Consider the following 21,682-nt stretch of genomic DNA (forward strand, 5'->3'; position numbering starts at 1 on the left):
CGACACAACAGCAAAGCTTTAAATATCCTGATACAAATCATATCAAGTATCACGGTGTGATATTTTTGACACATTGCCCCGCCCGTGGTCTCATATGGTACGCAAGGATTAGTTTCACAAGCTCACGGGTCATCGCATATGTAACCGCCAGTCAACATGAGCTCTGCAAAAACCAGCATTTCTAATCAGAAGGAGTGTTAGCCAACAGGACCTCTGAACTCAAAACGCCAATAAAAATCCTCCAGCAGATCCTTCTCTATGGACTGCTCAGCGTTGAGAAATCATTAACGGACAAGAAAGAAATTCAGAGGGTCACCTTTCACCCAAATCTGTGAGACCAAATGACCTTGTGGACTTCAGGAAAAGCTCTCCGTCTCTGAACACATGCTGCTTTTAGAGACTACATGCTGTGTGTGCATTTTAAAGATATACTGTTTGTAGCTGGGTTTTTTTCAAGCATTGGCAAAAAAAAAAAAAAAAAATCCTTAAAAGTCTTGTATACTCACTGGCCACTTTAACAGGAATTTGTTGTTGATTCTAAGATCCCTGTCCTTGGCTGCAGGAGTGGAACTCAATGTGCTCCTCTGCTGTTGCATGCTGAGATGCTTTTCTGCTCACCATGGTTATAAAGCGTGATTATATGAGTTACTATATCCTTCCTGGCAAAAAAGCTCAAACCAATCTGGCCAATTTCCTCTGACCCTCTCTTATCAACAAGGTGTTTGTTTCCACCCACAGAACTGTCGCTCACTCAATGTTTTTTTTTTCTTTTCGTATCATTCTGTGTAAACTCTAGAGACTGCTGTGTGTGAAAACCCCAGGAGGAGATCAGCAGGTTCTGAAATACTCAAACCAAAAATACTCATCTGGCTCAAACCAACACCCATACCACAGTGAAAGAAAGAAAGTCACACTTCACTGTGAGATCACAATTTTCCCCATTCTAATGTTTGAAGTGAACATTAACTGAAGCTCTTGATTTGTATCGGCATGATTTTATGCACTGTGCTGCTATCGAGAGATTGGCTGATTAGAGAACTGCATAAAACAGCAGGTGGATGTACTGTATCGGGGCTCCTAATAAAGTGGCTGGTTGAGTGTATTATAAATATTGCCATGTGCCATTAGGATAAATAGGTTGTTAATTTTCTCTAGCAGCAGCTCTGACAGTAGTTCAGCTGTAAATTGCATGTTTATATTAATGCAATTGTTATAATATGTTTCAGTAGTAACAGCTTAAACAGAAACTTGTATTTCATATACAGTAAATGACTAAAAACATTGATATTGTGACATTTTCTGGAAAGAAATGTTTATTTAGAATTGATGGAAGGAGTCTCCAGTGTCAGTGTGCTGAAGCAGTCAGGATCAAGAAGTAACTTTTAGTTTTCTGACGTCTTCATGACAGAGGATAGGTATAATATATGTGTAATGTAAGCAATAACAATAACTAACTTGTTTAATGGATGTTCATCAAATAAAACACTTCCAGATGTGCTGTTATAAGAAAACAGTCAACTTCACTGAGGTACCAGTGACTCCGCTTCATCCCAACACTCCATCACTGATTATTTCCCTGTAACAGCACAGCACTGAGTGTTTTATTCCTTATATAATATACCTGGGCCGGCACGGTGGTGTAGTGGTTAGCACTGTCGCCTCACAGCAAGAAGGTCCTGGGTTCGAGCCCCGTGGCCGGCGAGGGCCTTTCTGTGTGGAGTTTGCATGTTCTCCCCGTGTCCGCGTGGGTTTCCTCCGGGTGCTCCGGTTTCCCCCACAGTCCAAAGACATGCAGGTTAGGTTAACTGGTGACTCTAAATTCAATGTCAGCCCTGTGATGACCTGGCGACTTGTCCAGGGTGTACCCCGCCTTTCGCCCGTAGTCAGCTGGGATAGGCTCCAGCTTGCCTGCGACCCTGTAGAACAGGATAAAACGGCTACAGATAATGAGATGAGATAATAAAACTTCACAAAAGGACACATACAAATCCCCAAGATATCATTTTTATTTACCTTTAGCATAGGGTGACCAGATTTCCCGAGTCTGAAACAGGGACACTTTTGCACGCGACCATGCTCGTGCACGCACACCTTTTTTTTTTACATAAACGTGATACTCAGAGAGGTGCTCTTATCATTTTGTTGAAGCTCACATTTATCAACATCTCACATGAAATAAAACAAACAGGCATTTTGTTATCTAGTAGCATAGTGGTATACAGATCAGTTACATTATGGTCAGACAACAGATTTTGTAATGGCTGAGAATAGGCCAGGCTATGTCCATAGGCCAAATTTACACTGATTTATTTCACCTGTTTGTGAGAACACCAAGAAGAATGCATATGCACATGTAGGCTATATCTCTAAAATTGTATGCACTATAGCATGAACTTAAAAAGTAGATATGTGACCTCAACATAGCCTCGGTCAGAATCAACCTTACTAACCATTCCCCACAACTGAATGAATAAAGCAAGAAGATGTGGACAAAAGTGAACACTTTAATGGAAGGTGCAACAAGCTGTTCAACACAGCAATATGGCCAAACTGTCAGAATGGTGTGTTAAACAGAAACAAAAAAAGAGACAAGTGATTTGAGAATATATACTACGGAAGCCGAGAGAGGCCCTTCATATAATCATTTTTTTGAATTCACCTTGTTATCCCGAGATAACCACATAATTAATTCAGGATCTCGAGAAAACAACACAACTAATTCGAGATCTCGAGAAAACAAAACCGTTATTCCGAGATCTTGAGAAAACAAAACAATTATTCCGTGATCTCGAGAAAACAAAATTATTTCATGATCTCGAGTAAACAGCTGAGAAATGGTTCATTCAGGTGCGCCAAGAGACTTGTGATATGCTGACTTTGGGGCTATTTCTCATTCTGTATAGACGCAACTTTGGTCATTAGAATGTCTGGAATAATCGATCACCTAATAAGGCAATATTTTGATCAGGGGTTGACACAGGGAGAGATTGCATTAAGTCTTTTAATAAGGGATAATTTCAAAATTAGTCCGCGGCACCTCCGCAGAAGACTGGCCCGGCTTCGTCTCTACCGACGGAGATACAGTGATCCAGCTGAGATCATGAAATAATTGTTTTGTTTTCTCGAGATCTCGAACTAGTAGTGTTGTTTTCTCGAGATCCTGAATTAATTATGTCATTATCTCGGGATAACAAGGTGAATAAAAAAAGATTATATGAAGGGCCTCTCGCGGCTTCCGTAAAATATACACTCAAACAAAACAGCAGTAAAGGAGGAGAGGGGCGACAGCCCGAGGAAAGCCCCCACAGGAGCGCACAGCATTTGCAGCATAGGCTACCCAACTCAGTACAAGAACAAAGCACTTACAGTGTGTGCAGTTGGCTTCGTGCGCATTGTTCTGCACCTCTCGGAGGAAGGGGTAGGTGCCCTGTAAATCTTTGGAAAAGGTACATTTTCTTTTCGGCATAATTGCTGCGGCGTTACTGCTGCTAGCTGCTAGACAAAGAACATTCGCGCCAGTTAATGTTTATTTTAATGTTGCATGGCAACACGTTCTGTTGTCTGGAATAATGTGGCTAAATAAACACCCATGCCACAGGGCCAGGGGGCAGTAACCAGGAAAGTTTGTGATTCCTGTCAATTCATCAAAATAGTAAATGCAGACATTTCTCCGCTAATGATTCCTACGCTGCTCAGTCGCAAACGTCGCGAGTGGCGAAAACCGGGACATATCCATGTCCCGACAGACTTTTGTCGGGACTCGGGACACACAACCCCAGATCGGGACTGGTCACCCTACTTTAGCACCTAAACAGTCTGTACACGACAATCAAGTGTTTCCTAATCAGAAAAGGTACCAAGTATAGAACCATTTTCGGTGCCCATGAACAGTTAATTATCCAACGAATCCAGAAAAAGTCCACATTTTCCTCCTAACATTGTGTTTACGAAGAAACACACTATGACTCATTACATCTTTTTAAAGTTTAGACAAAGACCTGTTTATTTCAACAAAGAGTTTGGAAATGTTTCTTCTAACATTATCGTGAGAAATGGTCTTGTCTGCTCAAAACCAGTCCTGTTGGATCACTGCACATCCATTTGAATGGAAACTGAATATTAGGCACAAGATGTAAATTTGGTAAAAACATTTCAACACCAGATGAACTCCTTCATCAGACAGTCCAAATCGGCGTGGCCTAATATTCAAATAAGCAGGTTTGTTTGAGAATCTGACATGTTATCGAGTTTGGACTTTAATATAAACTTCATTTAGGGAAAATATTTAGCTTTAATTAAAAAAAAAAAAGTTTTTGATGGAACTAGATTGCACTGATTGATGGATGGATGCACTTAGATTTGTCACTTACATCCTACTTTTACTATATGAAAGATTGATGTATTACAGATAAATCATTTTTTTGAGAAATAAAATAAAAAAGAAATAAAGCTTCTTGTTTAGGTGTTGGGATCAGCTGAGAACCAGTTATGTTTGATAAATAATCTTAGAGCAATTTACCAAGTTTAACAAAAAAAAACCCAAAATGCATTTTTTCATAAATAAATCATTATTATGTGTTTTTATTCATTCACTTTCAGTTTTATTACTTAGAAAATGATTAAATTCAACTCTACTCTAAAATTTACTGACTGGAAACCGTTTCCGGGTATCACTTCCTGTTTGTCACCCAATCATAAATCACTGCGCTGCTGTAGCGATGAGAAAAGAAACTCGTCTGTGATTGGTGGAAAACAGACTCGCCTCGTTTGTGATTGGTTGTCCTGGGAAGGGCTCAGTTTTCTTAAGACACGCCCTCTTTTTTGGTCAAAATCCCAAGATGGAGACTGCTGGGAAAGTAAGTTTGGTTTCAAACACGAATTTACGATTAAAAGCACGGTTTAGTGCAGAGTTTTCAGGTTTAGCGTGTTGATAAAGCTTTATTATACGACATATGCGTTCATTAATTGACTGGAATGTCCGGTCGAGTGTGATTTTTGACGCTTTGAGCTCTCGCGTGCAGCTGTGAGTTGCAGAGAGAGAGAGACTGGCTGTGAACACTGAGTGACTCCCTGCAGACTGCATGCTGGATTTTACCACTCAGATCACATGCAGGCAGAATTTAACATGTGCATAATTTTCATAAATGTCCTGGCTGTTGCATGGATGCATTATTATTATTATTATTATTATTTCTTTATTTCAGGTGATCAAGTGTAAGGCTGCAGTAGCCTGGGAAGCTGGAAAGCCTTTATCAGTGGAGGAGGTTGAGGTGGCACCACCCAAAGCCCATGAAGTGAGAGTGAAGGTAACTAATGCTCAGGACCTGCAGTCAGAAGCTCATCTCATCTCATTATCTCTAGCCGCTTTATCCTGTTCTACAGGGTCGCAGGCAAGCTGGAGCCTATCCCAGCTGACTACGGGCGAAAGGCGGGGTTCACCCTGGACAAGTCGCCAGGTCATCACAGGGCTGACACATAGACACAGACAACCATTCACACTCACATTCACACCTACGCTCAATTTAGAGTCACCAGTTAACCTAACCTGCATGTCTTTGGACTGTGGGGGAAACCGGAGCACCCGGAGGAAACCCACGCGGACACGGGGAGAACATGCAAACTCCGCACAGAAAGGCCCTCGCCGGCCACGGGGCTCGAACCCGGACCTTCTTGCTGTGAGGCGACAGCGCTAACCACAAAAAGTTTTTCGTGACTTGCGCACTTTCCCACACCTTAGGCTGAGTTGTGATCACACATAATCATAGCTGCATGTGCGTGCATTGGGGAAAAAAGATGTTGATTATGATAATAAACTTGATTGTAAATGTGGTGCACAAAGTTCGAAAGTCCAAAAAAAAAAAATCATCAGATGGAGTACACAAGTATATAGAATAAAATGCCAAGGAATAAAGGAGTGAACAGTTATTCCTACTCCGACGAATAAAAAAATAATTTACAATTTAAAGTGCAATATATCTCCTGCCACCCCCCTTCTCCCCCTTCCTCTCTTCCCCATATCTTATTCTTTTTATATTTGTATATGTAAATAATTTATTTTAATTTATCTAGAAGTTTTCCTCTATTTATTTTCTCTGTTTATCTCTAATGATGATGCTGGAATCTTAATTTCCCTGAAGGAACCCTTCCAAAGGGATCAGTAAAGTTTTTTATCTAATCTAATCTCGGAGTAAATGCCATAAGGTCAAATGTAAAGTGATGGAATAAAAAGTAACTGAAAATGCTAATAAATAAATAAATAAATAAATGTCAGTACTAATAAATGTAATATAACTTTTTTTTTATATAGATATATAATTTTCTACATTAAAAATAAAATTAAACTACAAATATTAGAACAGGGCATGTGTGGGTGGGTGGTTTATTTTTAATTAAAAAAAAAATTAAATAATGTACTGAGCTGGGCGGCATGGTGGTGTAGTGGTTAGCGCTGTCGCCTCACAGCAAGAAGGACCGGGTTCGAGCCCCGTGGCCGGCGAGGGCCTTTCTGTGTGGAGTTTGCATGTTCTCCCCGTGTCCACGTGGGTTTCCTCCGGGTGCTCCGGTTTCCCCCACAGTCCAAAGACATGCAGGTTAGGTTAACTGGTGACTCTAAATTGACCGTAGGTGTGAATGTGAGTGTGAATGGTTGTCTGTGTCTATGTGTCAGCCCTGTGATGACCTGGCAACTTGTCCAGGGTGTACCCCGCCTTTCGCCCGTAGTCAGCTGGGATAGGCTCCAGCTTGCCTGCGACCCTGTAGAACAGGATAAAGCGGCTACAGATGATGGGATGAGATATGAGAACAGGGGATGTTGTGTGGGTGGGTGGTTTATTTTTAATTTTTTAATTAAAAAAAATTTAAATAATGTACTGAGCTTTGTTGCTTGAGCTTTAAAACAGAGAATTGTGAATCAGATCAGATCGACTGGCACGAACTGACATGAGCTTGGATCATAATTTCAGGCATTAAAAGAGAGCAACGCAAAATTCTCAACTTGTTTATGTCTTTGGAGAAAGTTTGTGGGTTTATTTATTTATTTATTTATTTATTTGATTGTTAAACCGGCCCTGTCGTGTGACTGTGGCTCCCATTTAAATGAAAAGTTTGAATAAGTACCGTGAGAAGTTAATTTGATGAAAAGACACATTTTGAAACCTGTCCGAGTGGGCGTGGTCGAATATTCTAATGAGCATGCTTGATTGACGGCCTGTTTGACAGCATGAGGTTCATCATCAGCCTTGTTATTGTTAAACAGAAAACCTTCTCCGTTTCAGTGGGCTTTATGAATCCCTGTGAGTGAGCTGTTACTATGGAAACGATAATGTTTTAGAGCAAACGCTTTAATATGAACCTGTGCTGATGTTGAACAAAATCAACACCTTATAACCAATCAAACGTTAATTAACCAAAAAGGCTTCGCAAGTAAAATTTAATCATTTGTACGCGTTTCAGATTCACGCGACGGCCGTGTGTCACACTGACGCTTACACTCTGAGCGGCAACGACCCCGAGGGCCTGTTTCCTGTCATTCTGGGTCATGAGGGCGCAGGAACAGTGGAAAGCGTCGGAGAGGGCGTGACCAAGTTCAAACCAGGTACGCTGATCATCAGCTCAACTCAGTGCTGTCATGTGAACAGGATGACGGGATGGCCAGTTTTCAGAAAGGATGCACAGTTCTTTAGACTTCAGATACACCGTAACCATAGTAACACTTTTTTTTTTTTAACCAGTCCTAGCGAGTATCAGCTACCTCGCAAACTGTCAAGCTTAGATTTATTCGTATCAGTAATAGAGATGAAATAGAGTTTGTTCAACAATGAATTATTTTCGATTGTTGTAACCCACTAACAAGACTAATCTGTCATACCGAATACGCTTTTTTAACTTGTGACCTGATTGGTCAGGAGGTGGAAGGTTGGAACAGTGTTGTCATGGTTACAGTGTGCATGCCGAATGAGCAGCGTCTCCCATCAGGTGCGTTTCAGGTTGGATAAACGTGTGAAAGTGCCGTAAGGAAGGTTAGAAGACGGACGTCGTTATGCAAACGAGACAGACGTGTCTCGGAAACCTAAATCAGTCTGATGCGTGAACGAATCCTGTTCTCAGGTGGTGAATAAAGAGCTACTGTATGTGCAGTAACACTTGTGGCTGTAAAAATGTATCTGGATGCAACTCCTGTTTAAAGATTTAACAGCATTGAGACAGTAATAGTGATGTCTTGTGTTTGTCGTCGTCATTTAGGAGACACGGTGATTCCCTTATACGTCCCGCAATGTGGAGACTGCAAGTTCTGCAAAAACCCCAAGACCAACCTGTGCCAGAAAATCAGGTTTGTCATGGATGTGTTTTGTTTAATAATTATGAATATATCCTGAAACCACGTGCTCAAACTTCAGTAAATCCTCACCTTACTGACTCATTCGCACGCTACTCACATGTGCATGCTTATTTGAGTGAAATTGTGTGTAATTGTTTAATTGCGTGCATATTTACTTTCCGTATGTTCATTTATTCATTCAGTCATCCATCCATCCTTGTATACTTGCTTACTTCCATGACAGATTTCCTACTTGTACACTACCGTTCAAAAGTTTGGGGTCACCCAGACAATTTTCCATGTTTTCCATGAAAAGTCACACTTTTATTTCCCACCATAAGTTGTAAAATGAATAGAAAATATAGTCGAGACATTTTTCTGGCCATTTTGAGCATTTAATCGACCCCACAAATGTGATGCTCCAGAAACTCAATCTGCTCAAAGGAAGGTCAGTTTTATAGCTTCTCTAAAGAGCTCAACTCAGGGGTGCCCACAATATTTTGATTCGCGAGCTACTTTTAAAATGACCATGTTAATATGATCTACTCGGACTAGGCTGTTACCACTACTAGGCCTACTATGACTACTAGTACTGCTACTACTACTACTACTACTACTACTACTAATAATAATAATAATAACAATAATGACACTTGTTTTGATTTATAAACATTCATATGCAATTTGTTTAATAATATGCAAACATGCATACAAAAAGGTGACTGAAATTTACATTCAAATTATGTTAAATGCATAAGCTTTGTACTCCTAAACATATTTTTGTTCAAATCACTGTTAACTTTTATAAACCGCAAACTACTAATAAGTAAACATGAAACAAGCCCAGTGTAAAAAAAAAAAAAAAAAAAAGGGCTGTGTTTAGAAAAAAAAGTTAAATGCATCCAGACAGGCATTGTAAACCCCAAAACATTTTTGTTCACATCAATTGACTTTTGTATAGCCTGCTAGACAGAGATTTGACATTTACAACAATTTTATATAAAAACATTTTTCCTTCTTTTATATTTTTTTAATTTTTTTTTTTTTTAACCGTGGAACTTAGCAACAACACAACATTAATACATAGCATACTGATGTAGGGCCTAAATCAGATCTTAATCCGATGATGATCGGCACTGGAGGGAGTCAGAGAGGGCTGCATAGTCCGGACAGTAGCTGCTGGTAGCGAGCCTCAAGCAGGCCTCGAGATGATCGTCGGACATACTGGAGCGGTATTTGGACTTAATGATCTTCATATGCGAAAAGGCCGACTCGCACAAATAAGTGGAGCCGAACAATGCGGTTAAGGAGGTGGCACATTGCCGCATGTTCGGGTACTTCGCCTCCGTGAGTAAATTCCAAAACGGCCCATGCGCCCTGGACTTCGACTCGATGTCAGACTGCAGCATCAGCATCTCGTCTTCCACGGCAGACGTGTTCAGCTGAAACAGTGCCGCAACTTTTGAGGCGAGGGAATCCACCTCAGTATCTTCCCCGAATGGGTGGCACATGAATGTAGCTAGTGGCTCGAGCAAAGCAAAGCCTTGAAATCGCTTCTCAAACTCTGACTGGAGAATTTCAATCTGCTCAGTGTAGCGCGCACTGTTAAGTTGCACAAACGCCCTCCCTTGCATCTCCAGCTCCGAGGCGAGGTTTCGGAAGTTTCCTAAATCACGGCGCTGCATCTTTGAAACCAGCAGTTTCATTTTACTGGTTGTCATGGTAACCTAATGTAACTTTTTTTTTTTTGATGCAGCGCTTGGCTGACATTTCGCTTCAGGGAAAAAGCGAATTTGTTTACATGTAAAAATGACCACGACGTTTTTTTTTTTTTTTTTATTTCATAACAAATATATTAATATTTACATATCAATCATGAGATCTACCATCCCTGCCTTCGAGATCGACCGGTCGATCGCGATCGACGTAGTGGGCACCCAGGGTTCAACTGTTTTCAGCTGTGTTAACATGATTGTACAAGGGTTTTCTAATCATCCATTGGCCTTCTGAGGCAATGAGCAAACACATTGTACCATTAGAACCAGGGCTTTGAACCAGAATTTTTTTCCTGTTGGTTCGTTCCGAACAGAAACGGAATTTTAACGTTTCTGGTTTTGGGTTCCACCATTAAAGAGACGTTCCCGAACCGGTTAGAACAAAAAAATTTCGTTCCCGGAACGGTTAATTACGTTCCCTGTCAGCTGTTTAACAAATGGCTATAAAATTATGTCTGTCTCATCCAGCTTAAGCCAAATGTAGGCTAATTCTGTTACAACCTTCATTAAATAAGACAAGAAATCATTCAAAACAATTATTATTTCAAATGTTGGCGATTTGGATTCTCAGTATGTCTTCCCATCTGCACAAACAGAAAAAGTGCCAAAAATGAATGATACTTCGTTTAGTGTGTTACCAAAGGCTAGTCAGGCCCTATGCATTGATAGGCTAACAGAGGTTAACGTCATTTAATGTTCGCGAGCCTCTCATTAACGTGGGCAAATACATTGATATCGTGTTTGAAATTGACGTTTTTGAATAACGATAGACTGCGATATTTACCTCTTATTTAAGATGTGGAGACGTGATAGTAGTCCACCCTCCCGCTCTCTCCATTCAGTCAGCGAACGTCACACAGGAAGTGAACCCCAGCGGGTCATAGAAACTTGCGCAGGAGAAGAATGACTTTTTTATTTGTAGGCTACGGAAACTTTGAGGAATGAAATAAAAACCGGTATTAACCGGTTACCATTATTTTTAATAAGCGTTTCTGTTCCGGAACATAAAAAATAAAAGTTTCTGGTTTCTGTTCCATGTGAAATAGAAAAAGTTCCCGGTTTTCGTTTTCGTTCCTTGAACCGGTTCAAAGCCCTGATGAGAACACTGGAGTGAGAGTTGCTGGAAATGGGCCTCTATACACCTATGGAGATATTGCACCAAAAACCACACATTTGCAGCTAGAATAGTCATTTACCACATTAGCAATGTATAGAGTGGATTTCTGATTAGTTTAAAGTGATCTTCATTGAAAAGAACAGTGCTTTTCTTTCAAAAATAAGGACATTTCAAAGTGACCCCAAACTTTTGAACGGTCGTGTATATTTATGCATACGTTCCTGAGTTGCATGTATACTTGTGTACATGTTCACTTATCGACTTATGCACCTGCATAGTTGCATGCATATGGGTCATTCCGTGCCAACTCACCTAAGGGTCCCCACATCACCGTCTCAGATTTTGCTCAAAAAATTCTATAATCAAGAATCATATGTTTGTACCACACATGCAAAATATTAGCTCCCAATTCATTGTAGTTTTGGAACTACTGGCCTTTGAAATTTTGATGTCAAAATACCACATGACGAAATGGCTCTTTCCCCAACTTCAGAGACCCATAACTTTTTATTGCAGCTATCTAGACAGTTGTGTTTGCAGATTCTTACTGAATGATACCCACTCTTTTCAAATCTGTTGTCAGAAAGCCTCTGAAGGACATACGTTTTGCATAATGGGAAGCCAAAAATGACGTTTTGGCCAAAATCACATAAAATTCATTAAAACTCTAGGGGGCATAGTAGAAATATGAAGCTAGTTAGATTTTTTTCCTCACTACATAGTATTTGTAGGGTTGTTATCTGTTCACAGAAACATATTTTGCCATGAAATTTCAATTCCTGAATTTACAAAAAAAATTTTAACATCTTACGTCCTTTCCGAGGGGGCTAAAATAGGGCATTTTCGCCATCTTATTTGGTCATGTGGCTAGGGGTTTAGGATCTTCAAATTTTTTGTGAAGATGCTCTCATATAAGATGTAACTACTCCCTGATTTTTTTTAACAAACGCCCCTTGCTTCATATTTTAATAATTTTTTTTGTACATGGACAGTTTCATCATTTTTCACTTTTTTCCACATTCAGAACTCTGTAACTCTAAATTGGAAGATTCCTACTAGCAGCTATTTCAGATTTACATACACTGACACACAAATTTTCATATTTTAGTAGTTGTATGCCCAAGAAATTCATATTTTTCTTTCTATTGGGACCTAAAAACAGCTATTTGGCCAAAAATGACAAAAACGCTGGGCAGCTTTTAATAAACAAGGGAATAATAAAGGGGTGTTTTGCACACAAATTAAGGCTTATAAGAACCTAATCTAGGCATACACATTTCCTGAACAACTTTTTCTGTATTGTATATTATTTTTTGCAATTAGAAAATTTTAGGTATAATTGCAATTTTTGTTGAATATCCTTGGAAAATATAGAAAAATAACAAAATTCTGGAGTAGTATTTTTTATATACTTCAAGGTTGTGTAAGCACAAAACATTTAGCAATGAGGTTTTATTTACATATTAACACATTCAATGATCCATGATCATGATGTTGAAAAACATCACAAGATTTGTACATAATTTAAAGTCAAATATGGGCATCCGTGATAATGGGTAATTCATTCACAGGCAGTACAGTTTCATGTGATGTGCTAAGACACTCATAAACTGTCATCTAGTAGTACATAAGTTAAAACTTAAGTCTTTCACAAGTTTGAAGTCATCCTCTGTTAGTTGGTAATGGCGTCCCCCACTTTTTATGTTTGGGGCCTCTACCACACAAAGGACATGAAGCAAAGGCACCCAACATTCATCTTTCCTGCTTTGTGGTGGCCATGAGAATGTGTTGCCTCGTCCTTGTCTCATGAAATTGACATACACATCATTTTCTTCTTCATTTCTGGTGACAATATTTCCAATGTACCATTTTCTGTCATAAACACAGGCAATATATTTGCCTGGCTGGTACATATTTGGTGCAGATTAGGACATTTGGCTTGGGGCCTGTAACTGGGACTGTAAAACTGGTGTGGTTTCAGGTCCTATGTCCACTACCGATGATGGTACCACATCAGAAGAAACCCTTCTCATCTCCAGCTGAGTGGGTGCAATTGGGCAGAAGCTGTGATGAGATCTTGTTCCAGGATAGAAAAAGTCACCACATCTTTAATTTATGAGGAAAATAGCCCATTCCCTCCAGAACTTGAAAAATATCAAGTCAACATTTTTGTCATTTTTGGCCAAATAGCTGTTTTTAGGTCCCAATAGAAAGAAAAATATGAATTTCTTGGGCAGACTACTACTAAAATATGAAAATTTGTATGTCAGTGTATGTAAATCTGAAATAGCTGCTAGTAGGAATTTTCCAATGTAGAGTTACAGAGTTCTGAATGTGGAAAAAAGTGAAAAATGATGAAACTGTCCATGTACAAAAAAAATTATTAAAATATGAAGCAAGGGGCATTTGTTAAAAAAAATCAGGGAGTAGTTACATCTTATATGAGAGCATCTTCACAAAAAACTAGAAGATCCTAAACCCCTAGCCACATTAACAAATAAGATGGCAAAAATGCCCTATTTTAGCCCCCTCGGAAAGGACGTAAGATGTTAAAAATTTTTTTAAAAATTCAGGAATATAATTTTCATCGCAAAATATGTTTCTGTGAACAGATAACAACCCTACAATTACTATGTAATGAGGAAAAAAATCTAACTAGTTTCATATTTCTACTAGGCCCCTTTGAGTTTTAATGAATTTTAAGCGATTTTGGCCAAAATGCCATTTTTGGCTTCCTATTATGCAAAAAGTATGTCCTTCAGAGGCTTTCTGGCAACAGATTTGAAAAGAGTGGGTATCATTCAGTAAGAATCTGCACACACAACTTTCTAGATAGCTGCAATAAAAAGTTATGGGTCTCTGAAGTTGGGGAAAGAGCCAATTTCGACATGTGGTGTTTTGACATCAATATTTCAAAGGCCTGTAGTTCCAAAACTACAACATAATTGGGGGCTAATATTTTGCATGTGTGGTACAAACATATGATTCTTGATTAGAGAATTTTTTGAGTAAAATCTGAGACGGTGATGTGGGGGAGTTCCTGAAATTTAGGTGAGTTGGCACGGAATGACCCATATGTCGGACTTTCCTCTCGTGTCCTTGTACTTGCTTGTTAGCCTTCCTGCACACACTCGCGCATGCTTCCATACGTAAATGTTATTTACCAGCTTAAGGTCGGTCCGTATGGTGAAATACCGCGACCGAGGTCTTGAAAGTACTGGCCAAGGTCACGGTATTTCACCATACGGACCGACTTTAAGCTGGTAAATAATATATTTATTTTTTTCTTTACCAAATTCTAACAGAAAACGAGAGCGCCCGAAAGGGGAAACCGAACCGAGCCGCCATTTTGAATCCTCATTCACAGCTGTAATGCAAATTGCTTCCTCCTCGGTATACAAGTGCACTTCCATGGCAGGAAAAAAAACATTTTGCCGCCTATGTAGTCCCCTATTTATACAAAATTGAGTCATTCAGGATTCAGCCATGTTTTTGCTCGGCGTTAGCAACAGTTACAGGTTTTTAGCTTTCTCCTGAAATGTTTTCTTTTATTTTATTTCTTCTTCCTCAGGGTAGTAAAACATGCTTCGCTGTGAACACTGTCGTTATCGCTATCCATGCTGTAAAATTAATGCTGTTGCCCTGAGAAATGCTGGCAAAAATATATAAGATTTTTGATAATCTTATTAAAAAATGATAAATGTTGACAAAAAATGCTCCTATGTATGTTGTGAACAAGCGAGTTGCCAGAGGTCCATAACCGGGGTCTGGACCTGCTTGCCAGCCAATCAGAGCGCAGGATTTGATGGAAACAGGACCGCGAAAAAAATAATCTCTTATTCTTTCTGACTTCAGGGTGACCCAGGGTCAGGGTCTGATGCCTGATAAGACGACCAGATTCACCTGTAAAGGTAAACCCGTCTTCCATTTCATGGGCACCAGCACATTCAGCGAGTACACGGTGGTGGCTGATATCTCGCTGGCCAAAGTGGACGAACGTGCACCGCTGGATAAAGTGTGTCTGCTCGGCTGTGGGATCTCGACAGGATACGGAGCTGCACTGAATACGGCGAAGGTACTGAACACACACACACAGAGAGAGAGAGACATAGTATACAACTAACGCTACGTTCACACTGCAAGGCTTAATGCTCAATTCCGATTTTTTTGTGAAATCCGATTTTTTTGTGAGGTCGTTCACATTAACAAATATATGCGACTTGTATGTGATCCTCAGTATGAACGAAAAGCGACCTAAAAGTGTTCCGCATGCGCATTGCAGGATACGAAGACGTCACACGCAGTGAGCATGGCCAGTGTTTACGGAAGTAAAACCACCCGGTTGTGGTATGACCCATCCAATCTAGCTTGAATAGCTGCATCCCCCCAAATGGAAATCAGCTCCCTAACCTCTGCGTCCTTCCATTGAGAAGATTCAGAACCTTCACAGCCCGAAGCGTCCCTCGCATTGATGTCATGCGCAGGGGCGCAGATACGTTTTTTGAACTGGGGGGGACAAAAAACTGGGGGGGACAAAGCTGCCAGCAAACCAACCCCAACCCCGATATGCCTGTCAAACTTGTTGTGGGTTACTATAGCAACCAAGCTCGAGCTCGCAACCTGTGCAGTCTGCACAGCTCAACCAACCGAATATCAGTCTTTGTTTTATGTGAATTGTTGCAACTATGTATGTACTGCTGTGCACCTCAATAAACCGAAGAGTAATTAGTCTTTTGATTTTTCCGTGAGGTTTGCCTTATGCAAAGAAAGACAGCATAGACGTTTTTTCCTCCCTATAAGTGGGGGGGACCGAATGAGGTGAATTTAAATCTGGGTGGGATGAGTCCCACCCTCTATCTGCGCCCGTGATTATGCGCCATGTTGTTGTAACTTTTTTGAGAGACCCGCCGCCTACTTCAGTGCAGAATTTTTTTTTTTTTTTTTATAGATAGGACAGTGTAGAGAGACAGGAAATGAGCGGGAGAGAGAGACGGGGAGGGATCGGGAAATGACCTCGGGTCGGAATCGAACCCGGGTCCCCGGATTTATGGTATGGTGCCTTAGCCATCTGAGCCATGACACCCCCCCACTTCAGTGCAGAATAGTGACGTTTGTGAATTGTTGTTGATGACGTGTAAGTCGGATGAATGCGACCTGGCGGTTCAGACTCAAGTCGCATATGAAAAGAGCGGATAGGAATCGGAATTAGAACCACATATCCAAACGGCCTGGGTCGGATTTGAAAAAATCGGATCTGTGTCGTTCATATTGTCAATAAAAGATCGGATACAGGTCACATATGGGCGAAAAGATCGGATTTGAGTCACTTCAGCCTGCAGTGTGAACGTAGCCTAAGTTGCCCTGGTTATATTTCACATGCCGTGTGTGTGATTTCTCTCTACTCGCAGGTCGAGCCCGGATCTGTGTGCGCGGTATTCGGTTTAGGAGCCGTCGGTCTCGCCGCTGTTATGGGCTGTAAAGTTGCCGGAGCCTCCAGGATCATCGGCGTGGACATCAACCCGGAGAAATTCGAAATCGCCAAGAAATTTGGCGCCACCGAGTCTGTGAACCCAAAAGACCATAGCAAACCGATCCAGGAAGTGCTGATGGAGATGACGGATGGAGGAGTGGACTACAGCTTCGAGTGCATCGGCAACGTCACCATTATGGTAAAGCGCGCGTGCTTGTATTAATGTCTGGGAACGCTCATGATAGAAATAAATGAAAAGTGATGAAATATGTGTTATCACTTAAAAAAAAAAAAAAAGCTGAATTATTTTGGTTATTCAGGATTTTTATGAGCTCTTTAGTCTTTTTGGCCATGTCGCAAAAATATCCACTCCAGTCGAGTTTAGAGATTTAAATTTATTATTAATTAAAATGAGGTTGATTTTCCATCAACCCTGATGTCGTCATCAGTGATTTGTGATATAAACCGAATATTTCAGCGTACTTCTGTCACTGTGTGTGTGTGTGTGTGTGTTGACAGCGTGCCGCTCTGGAGGCGTGTCATAAGGGCTGGGGGACGAGCGTGATCATCGGCGTGGCCGCAGCGGGTCAGGAGATCTCCACTCGTCCGTTCCAGCTCGTCGTAGGACGCACGTGGAAAGGCACCGCGTTCGGAGGTGGGACTTCATCCTGGTGGTGTTGGAGCCATACAGGAGCCTTCACGGGTTTTGCGTCAGAACGCCACGTTTTGTGATCAGAAGACAAGATCAGTCTGTTTTTCTTAAAAAATAAATAATAGAGATGTGAGTCTGGAATGATGGACGCTTGTGTAGGTGTTTTGAATGCGTCAATATTAAATAGCGCTGTCGAAGCCCCGCCCCTTTTGACTTTCTGTCCCAAGACATGAAGAATGCTTTGTGCTCATTAACATGCAATTAATTCTGTCAGTGTATTTTGAACTTGGTTAATATTACTCAAGTGTACACTTGACGTCAGGGAGACGTATTTACTAAAGTTGTTACCAAAAAATCTCAGCCAAAAATGGTCAAAAGCGAAAGCTGATCTGTCAAATCTGACAATTTTAGCAATTTATTTTAAAAAAAAAACAAACCTACAATTTCTACCTTAGTCAAGGAATTTTTGTTCGGTCTGTATGGACAGTGTTTGTATGCTGCTGGGGACTGCGTTGGGATCTGCTTCAAGGTTGGCGTGATGGAAATAACCAGCAGTACAAAACCAGCTTCTGCTGTCAGGGATGAGAATTTTCTGCCGATCGGCGGATTTCCGACTTTTTCAGACCAAAATGATCGTTTTTGAGAGTGATGTAAATCCGTTGAGAAATTTTCGTGTGTGTGTATGGTTAACGATCTGTGGTCACCTTATAACGTGTTGATTCTTGGTGGGCTCCGGGTTAACACACTCGAGTCTTTCGACATGTCATAATTAACATTGACTTTTGCGACAATGTTCAACTTATTTGCAGTAGAATTTTCGGGAAATCCCATCGCATGCAGTGTACTGTATAAACACAAGTACGCATGCTCTCCACGCGTGGCTTGCAATCGCCATCCACCGACCGTACACGCTGTTTGACGATACGCATTGGTAACATCGGAAAGACCCATGCATTCAGGCGGGATATTTTTAGCATATCGACAATGGCAGAAGTCCGAGATAAGAAAGAAGAGGATCGAGCGAGGGACATTGATAAAGGTGCAGGAATAAAGAAAGAACACTGAAAGCAGACTCGGTGATCACATACGGAAAATAGACGTCCCAGGAAAAGTGCTTTGCTCATTGTGTTCCGACATGATGAACTACGCTAGTAGAAGGGCGAGGACTATCGAACTTCACATACGCACCAAAAAACACAAAGGCAGGTCAAAAATTATTTTGCCTGTTCAATGATTCATTATATTATTTATAATGTATATCACACGAATCATTTAAGTGTGTATCTTTTATAAATGAGGTTAGCTTATCTAATGTAGCATGTTGGGGAGAATCATAGTATCGTATCTATATTTCTGATAAAATTTTAGGTATGATACCGTGTATAACTCTCCTACTTATTGCTCATTTCATGGCAGGGGGGGGGTTGCTGGCATGTGCCGCGCGGGAGCGTCTGCCCAAATTTTTTAGGCCGAGATGAACTTGTAGTTTTTGATTTGAAAAAAATTTCCAATCTGTAATGCCCATTGTACATGCCTGTTCTTTAATTCAAAATCACCATCTCGATCTCCAAATTGGCCGTATGGTATCTGTATTACATTCCACAACATCCTGTCCAGATAAAACCTAGTTAGTACACACAACAGTTGAAAGGGAAGTGATGAGTGATGTTGAATGTTGCCTGCTTAATATGCAAGACCTCCTGCTACCATGATAACATCAGAAGAAAGCTTAATGCCTCGGTCACAACCGGCCGTACGTGCTCCTACGGCCGGTCTACGTGCAAAAAACGCAAGAAACGCACGGAGGGCGTGCGTGTGACGTGCTGATTTTCGAGCCGCAGACCGGCTGCAGAGGTTCTTTGTCACGTCAAACAAACTCTACGGGCGCTTACGGTTTTTTTCAGATTGCAAGACAAATTTACGGCCAACGTACGTCTTTCTCCACGAACAAAAAAAACGCAGCGATTTGGGCAAACGCCAAAAATTGCACGGCCAAAAAATCGTACGTCCGGTTGTGACCTAGGCTTAAGACAATTATGATAGAACTTTTTTCTGGTTTGCACTTCATTTTAAAGGATTAGAGTATTCAAAGACATGAATAGCAAAAATGCAGAAATATAATACTGTAGAGCTCGTTTATATTAAAAGGTGCATTTTTTTTTTTTTTTTTTAAATCATCAAATGACGCGGTACGCGGTGGTCCGGACTACCGTTGTGGTCCGGACCACGCCGTTTTCAGGTGTGGTCCGGACCACCAAGTTCAGAAGACAAATAAATTTTAAAATTTCAGCTACTTCTTCCCCTAATTTAGAATAAATTCTTTCCTTTGCCCTTTCTTCTGTTGCTTTGTAGTCTCTAGCACATTTTTTCTTATTCCTTAGAAGCTGTTCATAACCACCCTGAGACATAATGACGAAAGTTGGTAAAATTATTTTTCACTTCCCTCGTGGCAGCTCCCGCTTTTTTACATGCGTTAGAACTGGTATCTTTTATTGCGCGTGTGTTTTACGCATGCATTTCTCTTCCGGTTTGAGAAAAAATAACAAATGATGTACGACTTTGTAAAAAAAACTCGTATTAAATGACAAACACAGTATGATTTTGGTAAGTTTTTATTTATATCGTAATATAATACAGCATACGGTGAACCGGACCACAATCCAGGAAAAATAATTAATTAATGCCCTCGTTTTGTATGGAAAATACGGTGATCCGGACCACCGCGTACCGCGTCAAATGTGAATTGATTAAAAACAAGTTTCTTGTACCATATTAATCATTTTCACCTGGGAGTCCACCAAGAAGGGGAATTTATTTCCAAATAAATTGAAACTTTTTGCTGATAAAATTAATGGTTTTGGGGTAAAAAAAAAAATAGCCAAAAATCATTAGCTCCCGCCCCCGGGCCCCCACCGGGGCTCTGCCCCTGGGCCCCACTGGGTGCCTGCGGCCCCCAAACCCCTGGCGTTTTTCAGACTTTTTAAATATTTTTCATTCTCATCCCTGTGCTATGAATCGTGGGATAGTGGAGATGTGCTGCTGGGTGGGAATTATTAATGATAAAATTGGAAGAACATGAAGTGAAAAAATGGAGAAAGCCTCCACTACAAGGCGGTGCAAATGCTGTCATTGTTGTTGGTGTCAAGTTCTCTTTCATCTCCCAAAATGTCTGTTTTCAATCTTTCCAGGTTGGAAGAGTGTTGAGAGCGTCCCTAAACTCGTAGAAGACTACATGAACAAGAAGCTGATGGTGGATGAGTTTGTGACCCAAACTTTGCCTTTTGATAAGATCAACGAAGCCTTTGACCTCATGCATGCTGGAAAGAGGTTAGAGCTTGACTCTTTTAACAAATTTTGCGAAACGTTTTTGTGAAAATCTTCTCATCACCGTTTTCTCCTCTGTGTTGTCCACGACAGCATCCGAGCCGTCCTGACGTTCTGAAGACCAGCTCGAGTTCCTCCTTCAGTCATGAATGAATGAAATTTCTGAGTACTTAAACTTCTGATCCTGATTTGGTTGATTTGAATAAACAATCATACACACCGTTAAGTACGCCTGGAACACACACTTGTTGATTTGGGTTTTGTTCACTATTAAAGGAATTAACACTGTTGTTCATAAGCAGATAATCACAGGTATTGTAACACGTCAGTACTCATTCATAACACAAGTGCTATTAAAATGTAATAAAGTTCAGAACAAATCTTGTGTGAGAGTTTATAGGGAACACCTTCAAGCAAAGGTCGTGTTTTATTGATCCATCTCCGGGTTTAAAAAGCCGTCTGTGCGGGTAAAATGAAAGAAAACACAACATGAAAATGGGGCGGAAAAGCCGTGATGCACTGAGATATGACATCTTTCGATCACAGCCAGCGTTAATTTTGTTTGTGGTTTCGGCCCACCCGGGCTAGTCTTTGTGCCCTCTGTAAAACAATGAGTCTCTGACACCCATGACCCTGTCACCGGTTGTCCGTTGGATCCTTGGGCCACTTTTGTTCGGTACTAACCACTGCATCCCAGGAACACCCTATGAGATGTGCCATTTTGGAGATGCTCAGACCCAGTCATCTAGCCATCACGATTTGTCAAAGTCTCTCAGATCCTTACGCTTGCCCATTTTTCCTGCTTCCAGCACATCAATTTCAAGAACTGACTGTTCTCTTTCTTGCTGCCGAATATATCGCACCCCTTAATGCTGTAATGAGAGAATTAATATTATTTACTTCACCTGTCCATGGGTTTAATGTTCTGGTGATTGGTGAAGATTAATTAAACATTGTGTGGTTAATATTACAAAAATTACAGCAGCAGCAAAAAAAAAAAAAAAGCATGTTCATCTGGAGGAATATT

At 40.7% G+C, this 21,682-nt stretch overlaps 1 protein-coding gene across 1 annotated transcript; it reads left to right on the forward strand.

Annotated features, from left to right (window-relative positions):
* The first annotated feature begins 4,816 nt into the window (after positions 1-4,816).
* Positions 4,817-21,035, forward strand: adh5 (alcohol dehydrogenase 5). The gene is made up of 9 exons (XM_060927224.1): positions 4,817-4,856; positions 5,205-5,306; positions 7,453-7,594; positions 8,242-8,329; positions 15,065-15,284; positions 16,618-16,878; positions 17,199-17,334; positions 20,520-20,658; positions 20,749-21,035. Exons 1-9 carry the CDS (start codon positions 4,839-4,841, stop codon positions 20,771-20,773), a joined length of 1,131 nt encoding a protein of 376 aa, XP_060783207.1. The 5' UTR covers positions 4,817-4,838; the 3' UTR covers positions 20,774-21,035.
* Positions 21,036-21,682: the final 647 nt, after the last annotated feature.

The sequence above is a fragment of the Neoarius graeffei genome, chromosome 8 (assembly GCF_027579695.1).
Source record: "Neoarius graeffei isolate fNeoGra1 chromosome 8, fNeoGra1.pri, whole genome shotgun sequence".
Taxonomy (NCBI): domain Eukaryota; kingdom Metazoa; phylum Chordata; class Actinopteri; order Siluriformes; family Ariidae; genus Neoarius; species Neoarius graeffei.

Coding starts and splice junctions, on each gene's coding strand:
- adh5 (XM_060927224.1), top strand. Junction 5,307..7,452: donor CCCATGAAGTGAGAGTGAAG/GTAACTAATGCT, acceptor TACGCGTTTCAG/ATTCACGCGACGGCCGTGTG. Junction 20,659..20,748: donor CTCATGCATGCTGGAAAGAG/GTTAGAGCTTGA, acceptor TGTCCACGACAG/CATCCGAGCCGTCCTGACGT.